The following is a 12,185-nucleotide window of genomic DNA, read 5'->3' on the forward strand; positions in this document are numbered from 1 at the left end:
TCTCAGGCTACAGGTTTCATGTAGAAACCCAGCTCTCTGGGTATTGGGTCACTCTCTAGAATTCTTTGTTTTTTTGAACAAGGAAACATGCCCAATACTTATATAGTTCAAAATGACTTCTTGACATTATATTATATATTTAACCATCTTACTCTCCCACTAGAATAGGTTTCATGAAAGTAGAGATTCTGCTTGATCACAGATAACCCATCAACGCCTAGATGAGTGTCGAACACATATAAGAAGCTCAATAAACAATTGGGGACATGCAGAGGAGAGGGAAAGACCAAGGGAAAGGGGAATAAAATCCAAAGGGCTGACCAAGCAGTATATAAGAAAGTAGATAGATATGAACTGCAATGGTTTAATCATGGGCATTTGAACTGTGAAACAACTACAACCTCTGGATCACTAAGGCTGCAGTCTCAAGGGAACCCTGTTAAGTTAACCCTTCCACTCTAAACTCCAGTTTCTCACAATGCGTTTTTCACGTTTGGAGGAAAGGATATGCCATTTGGCCTTTGTACTTCTACCTGACTTAAGTAACCAAGATAACAATCAGATTTCTGCCACACCCTGGAGCTAATGCTAGTGACCTTGAGACTCAAGATTCTTAAACAGGACCAAGAGCTGCCAGATGTAAAATGGCTGCACCCCCTTTACCCAGCTGTAGTTTTCATCCTTGTTATTAATATGATCAGAAATTGCATTGGTGGTGCTATAGATCCATTGTTCCACAGATAGCTGTTGGTTTTGCTCTTTATGTGTATTAAATTTCAATTCCATACAACAGTCCCATAAGATCTTTGTTTTCACAATGAGTGTTAAGGAAAAGGAAGAATCAAGACAATAAAGAAAAGATCACACCAGTGGCATTCCAAGAAAATGGTGAGGCATGTGAAATCTGGTGGTGGGCTAACAGTCTGAATGTTTACCTAATTTGTGGTGATGTAACAATGGCCAAGGACCAGGTGTCTTTGAAAGATACCAGGTTTAGTCCTCTGGAAAACCCCTAAATCAGCAAAAACCTTGGAGGCCTCCAGCTAGAGCCAGCTCTATGCTGAAGATTATTCTCTTCAAGCTTACACTAGTGACTATTCTAACCTCCCAATGAAAAATAACCAGATTACATTTTCTTATATCCCCAAGGCAGTGTGCAGTGCTTGACACAAAATAGGCTACTTAATAAATGTTGAAGACAATCAAATTATTGCCTTAGTGAGAGGTTGGCTAACATGCCCACTAAAGTTTACTTAGAGGTCATATTCAAGCTTTCCTTATAATGCCCAACACCCCACATTTACTTTTAACTTGGTCAAGATATTATCCACTGATTAGCAAACAAGTGAAGAGTCACATCAGGTGCATGATTATTTGGAGGCTGAAGAGGAATGTCACATAGGTCAAGTTTGAAGATGTTCTATAGCACATGCACACTTGTTGGTGATGGTGCAACTAACGTTGGTAGAGATTGGATGGCCAGCTTCTTGTACAATGTCATCAGCATCACATAGGTTAGAGCCCTTAGGCTAAATGTCAGGCACACTCAAATATCCACTCCCCACTGGCTACTGGAAAAAAGCTAGAGTAGTGATAAATGTAACAGTCTGTAGATGGTCTGAAACTGCTAATTATGTTTTGAATGTTGAATAGTTTGCTCTCACTCCTGAAAGTAATTTGACAAAGTTGGCACACTCATTTTTTTCATCAAAATATCCTTTGAGAGTTCAGATTGACTCGGTTATTTCATTTATAAAATGTTTATCATTTTATAGTGATATGTTTATAATGACAAAGTGTTTATCATTACAAATGATAAATGTTTTGCCATTTATAAAACAGAGTTAGAGAGGCTAAACACCTTGTCCAAATTCACACAGCTAGGGAATGCTGGAATTAGGATTTGCACTGATAACGGCCTGTGTGGAGGCAAGGAAAAAAAAAAGCCAAATACTAAATTTCTAAATGCCTGTTATATGAAGTAGTAATGACAAAGGGAATGTTACATTGACATCCTAGTTGACTCATACTGTCACGAATCCTGAGCACTGGAGGAAACTGGATAAAAATGTGATAACTATGTGAACCATCTTTATTTTATGTTGTCTCTGGTCACAAATGACCCATTAACTGGGACAGGAAGAACACATCCAGGTGTGAGAAATGGCACTTCTGCTTATGGTCCTCAGTATTCTATGCTACGCACCTGTTTGCTGAGGGTGAAAGAACACAGAGCTCTAGAAGACTACTTAGTCAATGGGGTGTGGAAATGGCAAGCAAAGGAGCCAGAGAACCCTCAGTTTTTAAGAGACTCCTATGCAGTTAAGCCCAGCTGGGCTGTGTATATCTGCAGAGTAGGCAGCCACCTGGGCAGACAGAAAAGACACCTGCTTTTAGGCATTACTTCATATGGTAGGTATTTCATGGGCAGTGTTAACCACTGGCAGAGCGTTTTCAATTTACAATGTATTTTTTATAAGCAGGAGCTGCAAAAGTCATTGAAATCGGTTATCTAAAGGTAGCCTATATGGGGACATATCATTCAAATAGGCTGTAACTTGAAGGTACAAATTCAAATTTAAGCATAAAGAATAGGCACTAAATTTTCATACCAAAAAAGAAGAGGTTAATGGAATAATGTGCATACATCTTAAAGCTGATTCTTAAAATGCTGCCTAAAAATGCTATCTCCCAGAAATGCAGGAACCAATGGGAATTCAAAATAATCAAAATAATTGTGAGATTGCTTATAACTTTTAAATTTCCCTGGGCTTCTCTGTCAGCATAATATACTTTTTGAAAATGCTTCAGTTTCCACTGTATCACTTAGTGATTGGCATTCCTGGGATTATAATTCAGGAAAAGATGAAATAAACAATTCAAAAAAAAATTTCAGCATAATGTATACACTTTTGAGAGTGAACAGAATCAATTTATACCACCGAGAAATATTTGCGGCAGCAGTGGAATGTGGCCACCCACCAACACAAACAGGATTGGGCGTCAAGGCCCATTTCTGCCATGATTGTATGCCTTGGATAGTCACTGAACCTATGAGCCACAGAATTCCCGAGAGGCGTATATAAAAGTTAATGCTAGTACTTGAGTATACAGGTTATGCATATCATGTAGTGAGTAACAGTAAAATAAGACCTACTGTTTGCCTTAGAAATGTTTTCTACTTAAGCAAAGTTAAAAGACTATATAATGCAGTAGTACAAGAGGGATCCTAAAAGTGCTACAGTACTTCTGAAACAGATGAAGTTTTAATATGGAAAGTTGAACTTGAGCATTCCAAGGAAAGGGCTTAGTTTGGACAAGACATATTGGTGGAAAAAGGATATTTGATGGAGGGCAAACATTCTAGGTTGGCTGAAATAGAAGGCCCATGAAAAAAAGTAGTGGGATATAAAATTGGCAGGGCAGAGTGAGTCTGGTCACAGGCCAAAGGGTACCTTGAAAACCAGTAGTTTAAAGTTCAGTGTTAAGCAGGGGGACATGATTCTATAAATCCATGTTTAGAGATATTCATATAGATACTGTATAGGATAGACTGAAAAAAAGAAAAACTAGAAGCAAAAAAGATAACTTAGGAAACCACTTCAATAGTCTGGTTAAAAGGTAATGGAAGTCCTACCTACATGTGAGAATAGAATGGAAAACTGTAAGACAGTAAAGAATTGACCTGCCGTAAGAATTGATTGGAAAGCAAAAAACAAGAGAGGAAACAAATAATCATTTACAGGCTTAGAGCCTGGGTGATGGGAAGAAACAGGGTGCCAATGACAGAAATGTCCACAAGAAACACCAGATTCAAGAGAAGGTGATGAGTTTGGTTTTAGACACACTAATTTGAGGAAAGGAAGACTTTACTGATCTTTGAAAGAACAACTTAAGAGAATACTTCTAAGAAAAGCAGGGATAATAAAACCCACAACAAGGGTTATAGGATTAAGGAAGTAGTGAGGCATATATATCTGCTGGTGGGAGCTAGCTTCCTAAGATGGTCCCCCCTAATGACCAACACCCTCTGGTACTCACACCTTTGTATAGATCCCTACCCTGTGACTTATAACTGAATCACTGCACTGCACTGTAAGTCTGCCTAACTAGAATTGTTGCAGCTTCTGTCTTGGTCTCTTGTAGTACTTGCTCTTATGCCCTAAATTGCCTTGTAAGAAGCTCAGGTCCCCCATGGTTGCCATGCTGTGAGGAAACCCACGCTAGCCATATGGCAAGAAAGATTTCCAACTAGCCCCTAACTGTTTTAGTTAGTTGTCCCAGCCCAAGAGCCGGACATGAGAATGAATAAACTGTCAGATGACTCCAGTTGAGACTGGAGAGTTGATAATAAATTGCTGTTTCAAGCTGCAAGGTTTGGGGATGATTTGTTATATAGCAATAGATAAATGAAACTATACTCTTTGGTCAAGGAGACAGAGGCAGATATGGATAGACTTTGCTTTCCTCCTCCCAGTATCTGAGGAAGAGTCTTTCTTTATTTTGGTTTGTTTTTGCAATAGGTGAATAATGGTCATGTGGAAAAATATTTTATTCTTTGGGACAAGAAAGTAAGAAATGGATGAATATAAGAAAAATATAAGGTGAAGAGAGAAGTTATACTGAATGGGTCTTGACCTAATCAGTTAGGTCTTACTATTTATTGGAAAGGATTTAGAAAGTCAGGGTTAGAATTTGAAGGAGGATTTTGTTTAAAATAAAACAGTGAATTAGAAGAATAAAAGAACTTCTGGGCAGCAATGAAATTCTAGAGGAAATTGGAAAGTATGAAATTCATATCTAATTAGTACAGATTTACAGTGAAACTATCAACAGTTTTATGACTATGACTTCCTACTAAGATGTGCAGAAACAGAAGAATTCCTGAGGATAAATAAGAGGCACAGTAGATTATAAAGAGTAAGGACTTCTAGAGCATCATGTGGGCTGAGGAAAGCAAATGAAGCCTACAGGGCATGGAGAAAGAAGGATGAGTCCACATAAAAGGCAGAATACAGAAGAGACAGAGGAGAGAGGACTTAAATCCTTCCTAAATTTACATTCAGAGATAATTGGGTGGGGTGGGGTGGCAGGGATAGAGGAGAGAAAGAGAGAGAAGGAAAAGCAGGGTGGTTGTGTTTCTTCCTACTGAATGAGGTTTTTAAAGGGAACTAATGCTAAATATTTTAGGATTCACTTAGTCTCTCTGAGGAAATGTTACATTTTTCTGGCTATGGTCCTCGCAGGTTGAGCTTTATTGTTGGTTTGTCTCTTTTCCAGATAATTTTACAAATTCTGCTCACAAGGAGAATGTGACTCTGGCTACAGGCATACCTTGGAGATATTGCGGGTTCAATGCCAAACCATGCAATAAAGGTAATATCACAATAAAGTGAGTCAGTGAATTTTTTGGTTTCCTAGTGCTCATAAATGTTGTATTTACTCTATACTATAGTCTATTAATTGTGCAATAGCATTACATATTTTAAAAAGTGTATGCCAAAATTTAAAATGGTTTATTGCTAAAATATGCTAGCCATCATCTGAGCTTTCTACGAGCATAATCTTTTTGCTGGTAGAGGATCTTGCTCAATCTTGATGGCTGCTGATTTATCAGGGTGGTGGTTCCTGAAGGTTGGGGTAGCTGTGGCAATTTCTTGAAATAGGACAACAGTGAGTTTTGACACATCAATTAACTCTTCCTTCATAAATTATTTCTGTGTAGCATGGATGCTGTTAGATTGCATTTTACCCACAGTAGAACTTCCTTCAAAATTGGAGTCAATCTTATCAAACCCTGCTGCTGTTTTATCAATGAAGTTTATGTAATATTCTAAATCCTTTGTTGCCACTTCAATAGTCTTTACAGCATCTTCACCAGGAGTAGATTCTGCCTCAAGAAACCACTTCTCTGTTCATCCATAAGTAGCAACTCCTTACCTGTTAAAGTTGTATCATAAGATTATGGACCTTCGATACCATCTTCAGGCTCCACTTCTAATTCTAGTTATCTTGCTATTTCCACCACATCTTCAGTTACTTCCTCCAGTGGAGTCGTAACCTCTCAAAGTTATCCAGAAGGATTGGAACCAACTTCTTCAAAACTCCTGTTAATGTTGATATTTAGACCTCTTCCTACAAATCATGAATGTTCTTAAAGTAGAATGTTCTTAATCTAGAATGGTGAAAGCTTTCCAGAAGATTTTCAATTTACTTTGCCTAGATCCATAAGTGATTTTTGATGGATCTGTGGCAGCTAGAGACTTAAAAAATGTATTTCTTGAATCATGATATTTGAAAGTCAGAATGACTCCTTGATCCATGGGCTGCTGAATGGCTGTTAGCAAGCATGAAGAAAATATGAATCTTATTGTATATCTTCATTAGAGTTATTCAGTGACCAGGTGCATTGTCAATGAGTAGTAATATTTTGAAAGGAATCTTCTTTTTCCAAGCAATAAGTCTCAACAGCAGGCTTCAAATATGTGCTGTCATTCAGGCTTTATTTTTCCATTTTTATAGCATAGGCAAAGTAGATTTAGCACAATTCTTGTAGGTCTTTGGGTTTTCAGAATGGTGAATGAGCATTAGCTTCAAATTTAGCCCCTAACAAGAGAATTAGCCTGTCTTTTGAAGCCAGGCATTGCCTTCTCTTCTCTAGCTAGGAAAGTTCTAGATGGCATCTACTTCCAATAGAAGACTGTCTACATTGAGTTTCTCTGTTTAGTGTAACAACCTTCATGAATTATCTAAGCTAGATCTTCTGGAAAACTTGCTGCAATTTCTTTTTTTTCCCCGGTGTTCCAAGATTCATTCTTTATCACCACACCCAGTGCCCACGCAATACGTGCCTCCTTAATACCCAACACCAGGCTCAATTTCTACATTGACACTCGTTTCTTCACCTGGCACTTCATATTAGAGAGAGCTTCTTTCCTTAAACCTCAACAATGAACCTTCTGTAGCTTCCTCACCTCTCTCAGCCTTCACAGAATTGGAGAGTTAGGCCCTTGCTCTGGATTAGCTTTTAGCTTAAGGGAATGATGGTTTGATCTCCTATCCAGACCACTAAAGCTTTCTTCATTCTCAGCAATAAGGTTTTTTCACTTGCTTATAACTCATGTGCTCACTGGAGTAGAACTTTTAATCTTCAGGAATTTTTCCTTTGCATCCACAACTTGGCTAACCATTTGGCACAAGAAGCCTAGATAGCTTTAACCCTGTCCTGGCTTCCAACCTGCCTTCCTCACCAAGATTAATCATCTCAGGCTTTTGATTTCAAATGAGAGATGTACAACTCTTCCTTTCACTTAAACACTCAGAAGGCATTTTAAGCTTATTAACTGACCTAATTTCAATATTGTTGTGTCTCAGGGAATAGAGAGGTCTAAGGAGAGGGAGACAGACAGGAGAATGGCCAGTTGGTGGAGCAGTCAGAACACACACATTTATCGATTAAGTCTGCCTTCTTATAGGGGACATGGTTCTTGGTGCCGCCAAACAACAGTAACATCAAAGATCACTGATCATAGATCGCCATAATAAATATAATGAAAAAGTGTGAAATGCTGTGAGAATTACCAAACTGTGGCACAGAGACATGGAGTAAGACAATGCTGTTAGATAAATGGCACTGATAGACTTGCTCAACTTAGGGCTGCCATAAGCCTTCAATTGTAAAAAAACACATTATCTGTGAAGCACAATAAAGCAAAGCTCAATAAAATGTTGTATGCCTGTATTTGTTCTGATTAACCTAACATAAGCCTTCTCTCAAATACCAGAGTAGGATGGCCTTTACCTATGAACTGATACTAGTCATTTGATATAAGAGCCTGTGCTATATGGATTAATGGGTGCAGTGAAGAAAGAAGATGTGGTGAAACTTCCTTCTAAGTGCTGGCTGGTTACAGAGATGTCAGAAAAGATGAGGGGGAAAAGATCTCTCCTGTTAGCAAAGCTCTTTGTGTCTACCATTCATTGAGACAAACACTAGAGTGTATGAGGCACCTCCAAGGAGTGTTTCCAACTCAATGTCATTCTTCAAGAGAGAGGCACCACTCACGTAACTAGTGGCTTACTTTCCAGTCTACTTATTTATATCATCACCAGAAAGACCCAAAAGAATCATGGACTGGAATCTAATAAAACCAGAAGCTACTGTCAGACTACATTCAGGTAATAACCACGTGACCTTAATAATGTCCACTGAGATTAAGCCTGAGCTACTCAATCAGAAGAACTATAGCTTCCATTAACACACTCCTCAAGTCATCAGTCTCATTTATTTTTTCTTTTCCTTCCTCTCCCCCACCTACTTTCATGTTCTGAAGTCTGAAAGGTAGACTTAAGAATGTTTACCTTAGCTCTGGTCATCTGCTCAACATTCATCAAGAGGTCTTCCACTTCTAGCTGCAAGTCACTCTTGTCTTTTTCTAATTTCTGCTTGACCTGTTGGAAATTGTCAAGCCGGCCCTGGAGCTCAGCCAGGCTGTCTGCATGTCTCTTCTTCAAAGTGGCAGAAGTTGCCTCGAAGTACAGTGTAGCCTCTTCCATGTCTCTGCGAAGCTTCTGGAATTTTGTTTCCTGTTTCTTAGTTATATCCAGCTGAGCCAAACTGGTGCCTCCTGCCTCCTCCAGCCTCTCATTCAAGTCTTCCAGTTCTTGGATGAAGTCAGCTCTCTCCCTCTCCACCTTGGCTCAAGTGGTCCTTTCAACTTCGAGTTCTGTATCTGTATCTGCAGCAATAAATAATTTTGACTTTTACAAAGCCCTTGTAGCATATTTTATATTAAGAGCTTTACTATAGTTTTATACATTTCTCAACACTAAGAAAAGTTACATAACACTCTGGGCTCCCATTTTATAAAGAAGATAGAATACACAGAAATTAAATTATTTTCCCCAAATCAGTACAAAAACCAGAATTCAAATGGGCAGTTCCTCCAGATCGCCCAGCCCTTGGTGATGAGCAACTTCATTAAATTCTATACATGGCAGGGAACCATAGTAAAGAGCACTTTCTAAAGCAATAAGAAACATTTTTCATGGAACAAGAAAAACATTTAAAGAGATTTAATAAAAGCTAACATGATGAATTTTATATACAATACCTCACTCCTCTAGAATTAGTTTACCAAACTCAGTTATTAGGAACTTGGGCAAATATCTGAAGAAAAGAATGACTATCTCTGAGTCCAAGCAACTCACTCATAAGAAACGGCATCAATATAATTTTACACACAGTTCTGACATACTTGATTACTTGGCTTCTTCCTTTCAAGGTGATTTCAAGTACCAGGAGATCTGAAGTAACGTATTAGAATTGGTGGAGGAGTGGAAACTGCTACCACGAATAGTAATCTGATACCATTAGAGGCAAAATTACTAGATAAAGGAAATTAGTGATAAGAACCCCCAGAGCCCAAAATCTTTTTCGTGTAAGGGCAAATAGTTTTACAGCATCATTGTAGTACAGGGAAGCCACTGATGTTTATTAACATCACCTTTAATAATTAAGCATACATTAGGATAGGGGTGAAAAGAGATAGAATCTATTTTAGAATATGTTTTCCTTTCCTTTGAGTAAGAGTACCACGGCTAGAGAATGCTGGTTTCTAGATCATGCCAAGATGTAGGCTACCAGATCTGTAGAGGAGTTATGACAGAAAAAGTGCCAAAAAATTTATGACTTCCACACCCAAGTAAACACGTTCCCCTTCCAACAAGTTATTTTGGGATCCAATAACTTTGTCCCAAACAATACTATCATTAAACCAAACATTTCTGAAATGTTTCCTCAAAAATAATCTTTAGAGCTTGTTTTTGGTTTTGTTTTGTTTGGTTTTGTTTTGTTTTAAATCATCAAGGGAAGAGAATTTGTCTTTTGGATAAATTGAAACTTCTGGGTCTTTTTATTTTGGATAAAGTCAAGTATCATTTGAAGACAAGCCATTGAATATGATAGATAATCGCTTGGAGATTAATATTGTGTTTGAAATCATGCCTATAAATCAGGGAGACTGAATTTCTTCCTTGGTTCAAAAATGTCTCAGAAAATAATTATCAGAAAGAGGCTCAAAATTATTTTGAGTAATGGCTACATTACTGAGATAAATATTTAGCTCCAAAGGAAAAACATCTATCATACAGATGTATATGCATTCAGCATATGTAAGGAGTTATCCATACATGTGTGTAGGTATATGCATATGTCCATACATACCTATATTACTCTGTAACATGGTCAAATAGTATAAAACAACTACACGGTCTAAAATTTATAAAAAGCTTCCCATTATCAAATAATGTGTTGAGACTACAGGTAGATATAAAACAGATTTTCAGCACAGAAATAGAATTGCCTTCTAATCACGAAGACTAATCATTATAGAAAATTAAATTGCTAACCCTGAATGCTTACCATGAATAAGGCTTTATGCTTACCACTTAAAAGTACTGTTGCTGTTAATAATATTAGCTCAAAGGTTGTCAGGTAGATTAATAACTGAAAAAAATAAATGCCTAGAATTTTAGCACAATGTTTGGTTTACCATAAATATGCAACAAATTATCTATGTTTTTATTATGATAAGAAAATCTAAGCTTCAAGGGTAATTTTCCTAAATCAGCCAGCTGGCGAATGCCACAGTTTACCTTCTTAACCACTGCTCTTTTCAGCTTCTGTCCATAGTTGGCTAAAGGTATGGATACCCTAGCAAAGTATTTGTTACTGAAGTACCAATTACCACCCATGAATCTACATATAGCCACAAATAGGTATTTGACAGATGATTACCTGAAGTTCCTTAACCATGTTCTGAAGCTGAGCCACCAGGCCTTTCTCCTTCTCCACCTTTAAATTCATCTGATTCATTTCTAGTTCTTTCCTGTTAGGTAAAAATGTATCATATAGAATTGTTTAGAGTGATAACATTTAGCTTAAATATTTTTTAAAAATCATATTTAAAATTATAGTAATGACATATGAAATCATTCTCATTGTAAAAATTCAACTATTATTTCTATATCTGAAATCTCCTTGGCTATCACACTCAATCTTTGTTCCTTCCCTAGAGGTAAACACCATTATCAGTTTGGTGTGAGTCCTTCCCGACATTTTTCTAAGTATTGACATATGTTTGTGTTTATATATTGGTAGAAAGAGTTTCATTTTCTTTACTGTAAAAAGTACAATATGATACAAGTTTGTATTTATAGTTCCATAACTTACTTTTAACCCAATAACAAATTGGAGGTTTTTCCATGTTGGCCCACAGATAAATGATTTCATTTTTTAAAATTAACTGGGACGTACTATTCCATGATTGAGACATGCTGTCATTTATCCATTTCCCTATTAATAAGCCCTTAAGTTTTCCCCAATATTTTCCTTTTGTAGATAACACTGTTCGTATCCATGCCCCCTTGTGCACATGTGAGTGTTTCCTTAGAGTGGATACAGACCAGGGAATCGCTGGATCAAGTCCAAGTGTGTGCTTAAAAATATAGAACCCAAATAAATGAAAAAATAAAAGACATTCCTTTTTCCTAAAAAAAAAAAAAAAAAAAAAAAAGTAACCCACCCCTTTGCCCTGCAATAGCAGTGTGAGATTATTCCACATTTACACTTAATAGTAGCATACTTCTAAATTTTTCCTAGTCTGAGAGAGATTAGAATGACTTTCTGGTTTTTTTTTTTTTTGGCTATTTTTAAAAATTATGTTATGTTAATCACCATACAATAATACATCATTAGTTTTTGAGGTGGTGTTCCATGGTAGAATGACTTTCTTTTTAATGCTTTGTTTAACACTGAGGCAGCACATTGTCAACTACGAGATTCAAAATGGCCAATAAGTCAAATAAACTACGTGGTGGTATTTTTAATCATTTGTCTGCTAGGCTGTTCACATAATTATTGAACTATAGATTTCCTTTTAGTATTCTTATTTTCTGATTCCTGCTGTAAATATTTCTCCCATGTTATATAACTTGTTCTGATTTTATTTGTGTTGGATTTTGCCATGACAATGTTTAAATATTTGCTATCATTAGATGTAACAAAATATTCTTTTTCTGCCTTTGCCTTTGTCACTTATTCAAGAAAATATAACCTGCCATTTTCCTTAAGACTTATCACCTATGTTGTCTTTGAATGACTTTTGTCGTCTTTATTGTGGTAA

At 37.0% G+C, this 12,185-nt stretch overlaps 1 protein-coding gene across 1 annotated transcript in view; it reads right to left on the reverse strand.

Annotated features, from left to right (window-relative positions):
• MYH15 (myosin heavy chain 15) overlaps nt 1-12,185 on the reverse strand; it is a gene marked incomplete at its 5' end in the record, with an annotated part of 154,815 nt that overhangs the window by 66,122 nt on the left and 76,508 nt on the right. Inside the window, 3 exon segments of the mRNA XM_082719582.1 lie at nt 8,362-8,700; nt 8,704-8,724; nt 10,775-10,889. Coding sequence (XP_082575708.1) covers nt 8,362-8,700; nt 8,704-8,724; nt 10,775-10,889 — 475 coding nt within the window.

This window comes from Mustela nivalis (genome assembly GCF_964662115.1).
Source record: "Mustela nivalis genome assembly, chromosome: 1".
Taxonomy (NCBI): domain Eukaryota; kingdom Metazoa; phylum Chordata; class Mammalia; order Carnivora; family Mustelidae; genus Mustela; species Mustela nivalis.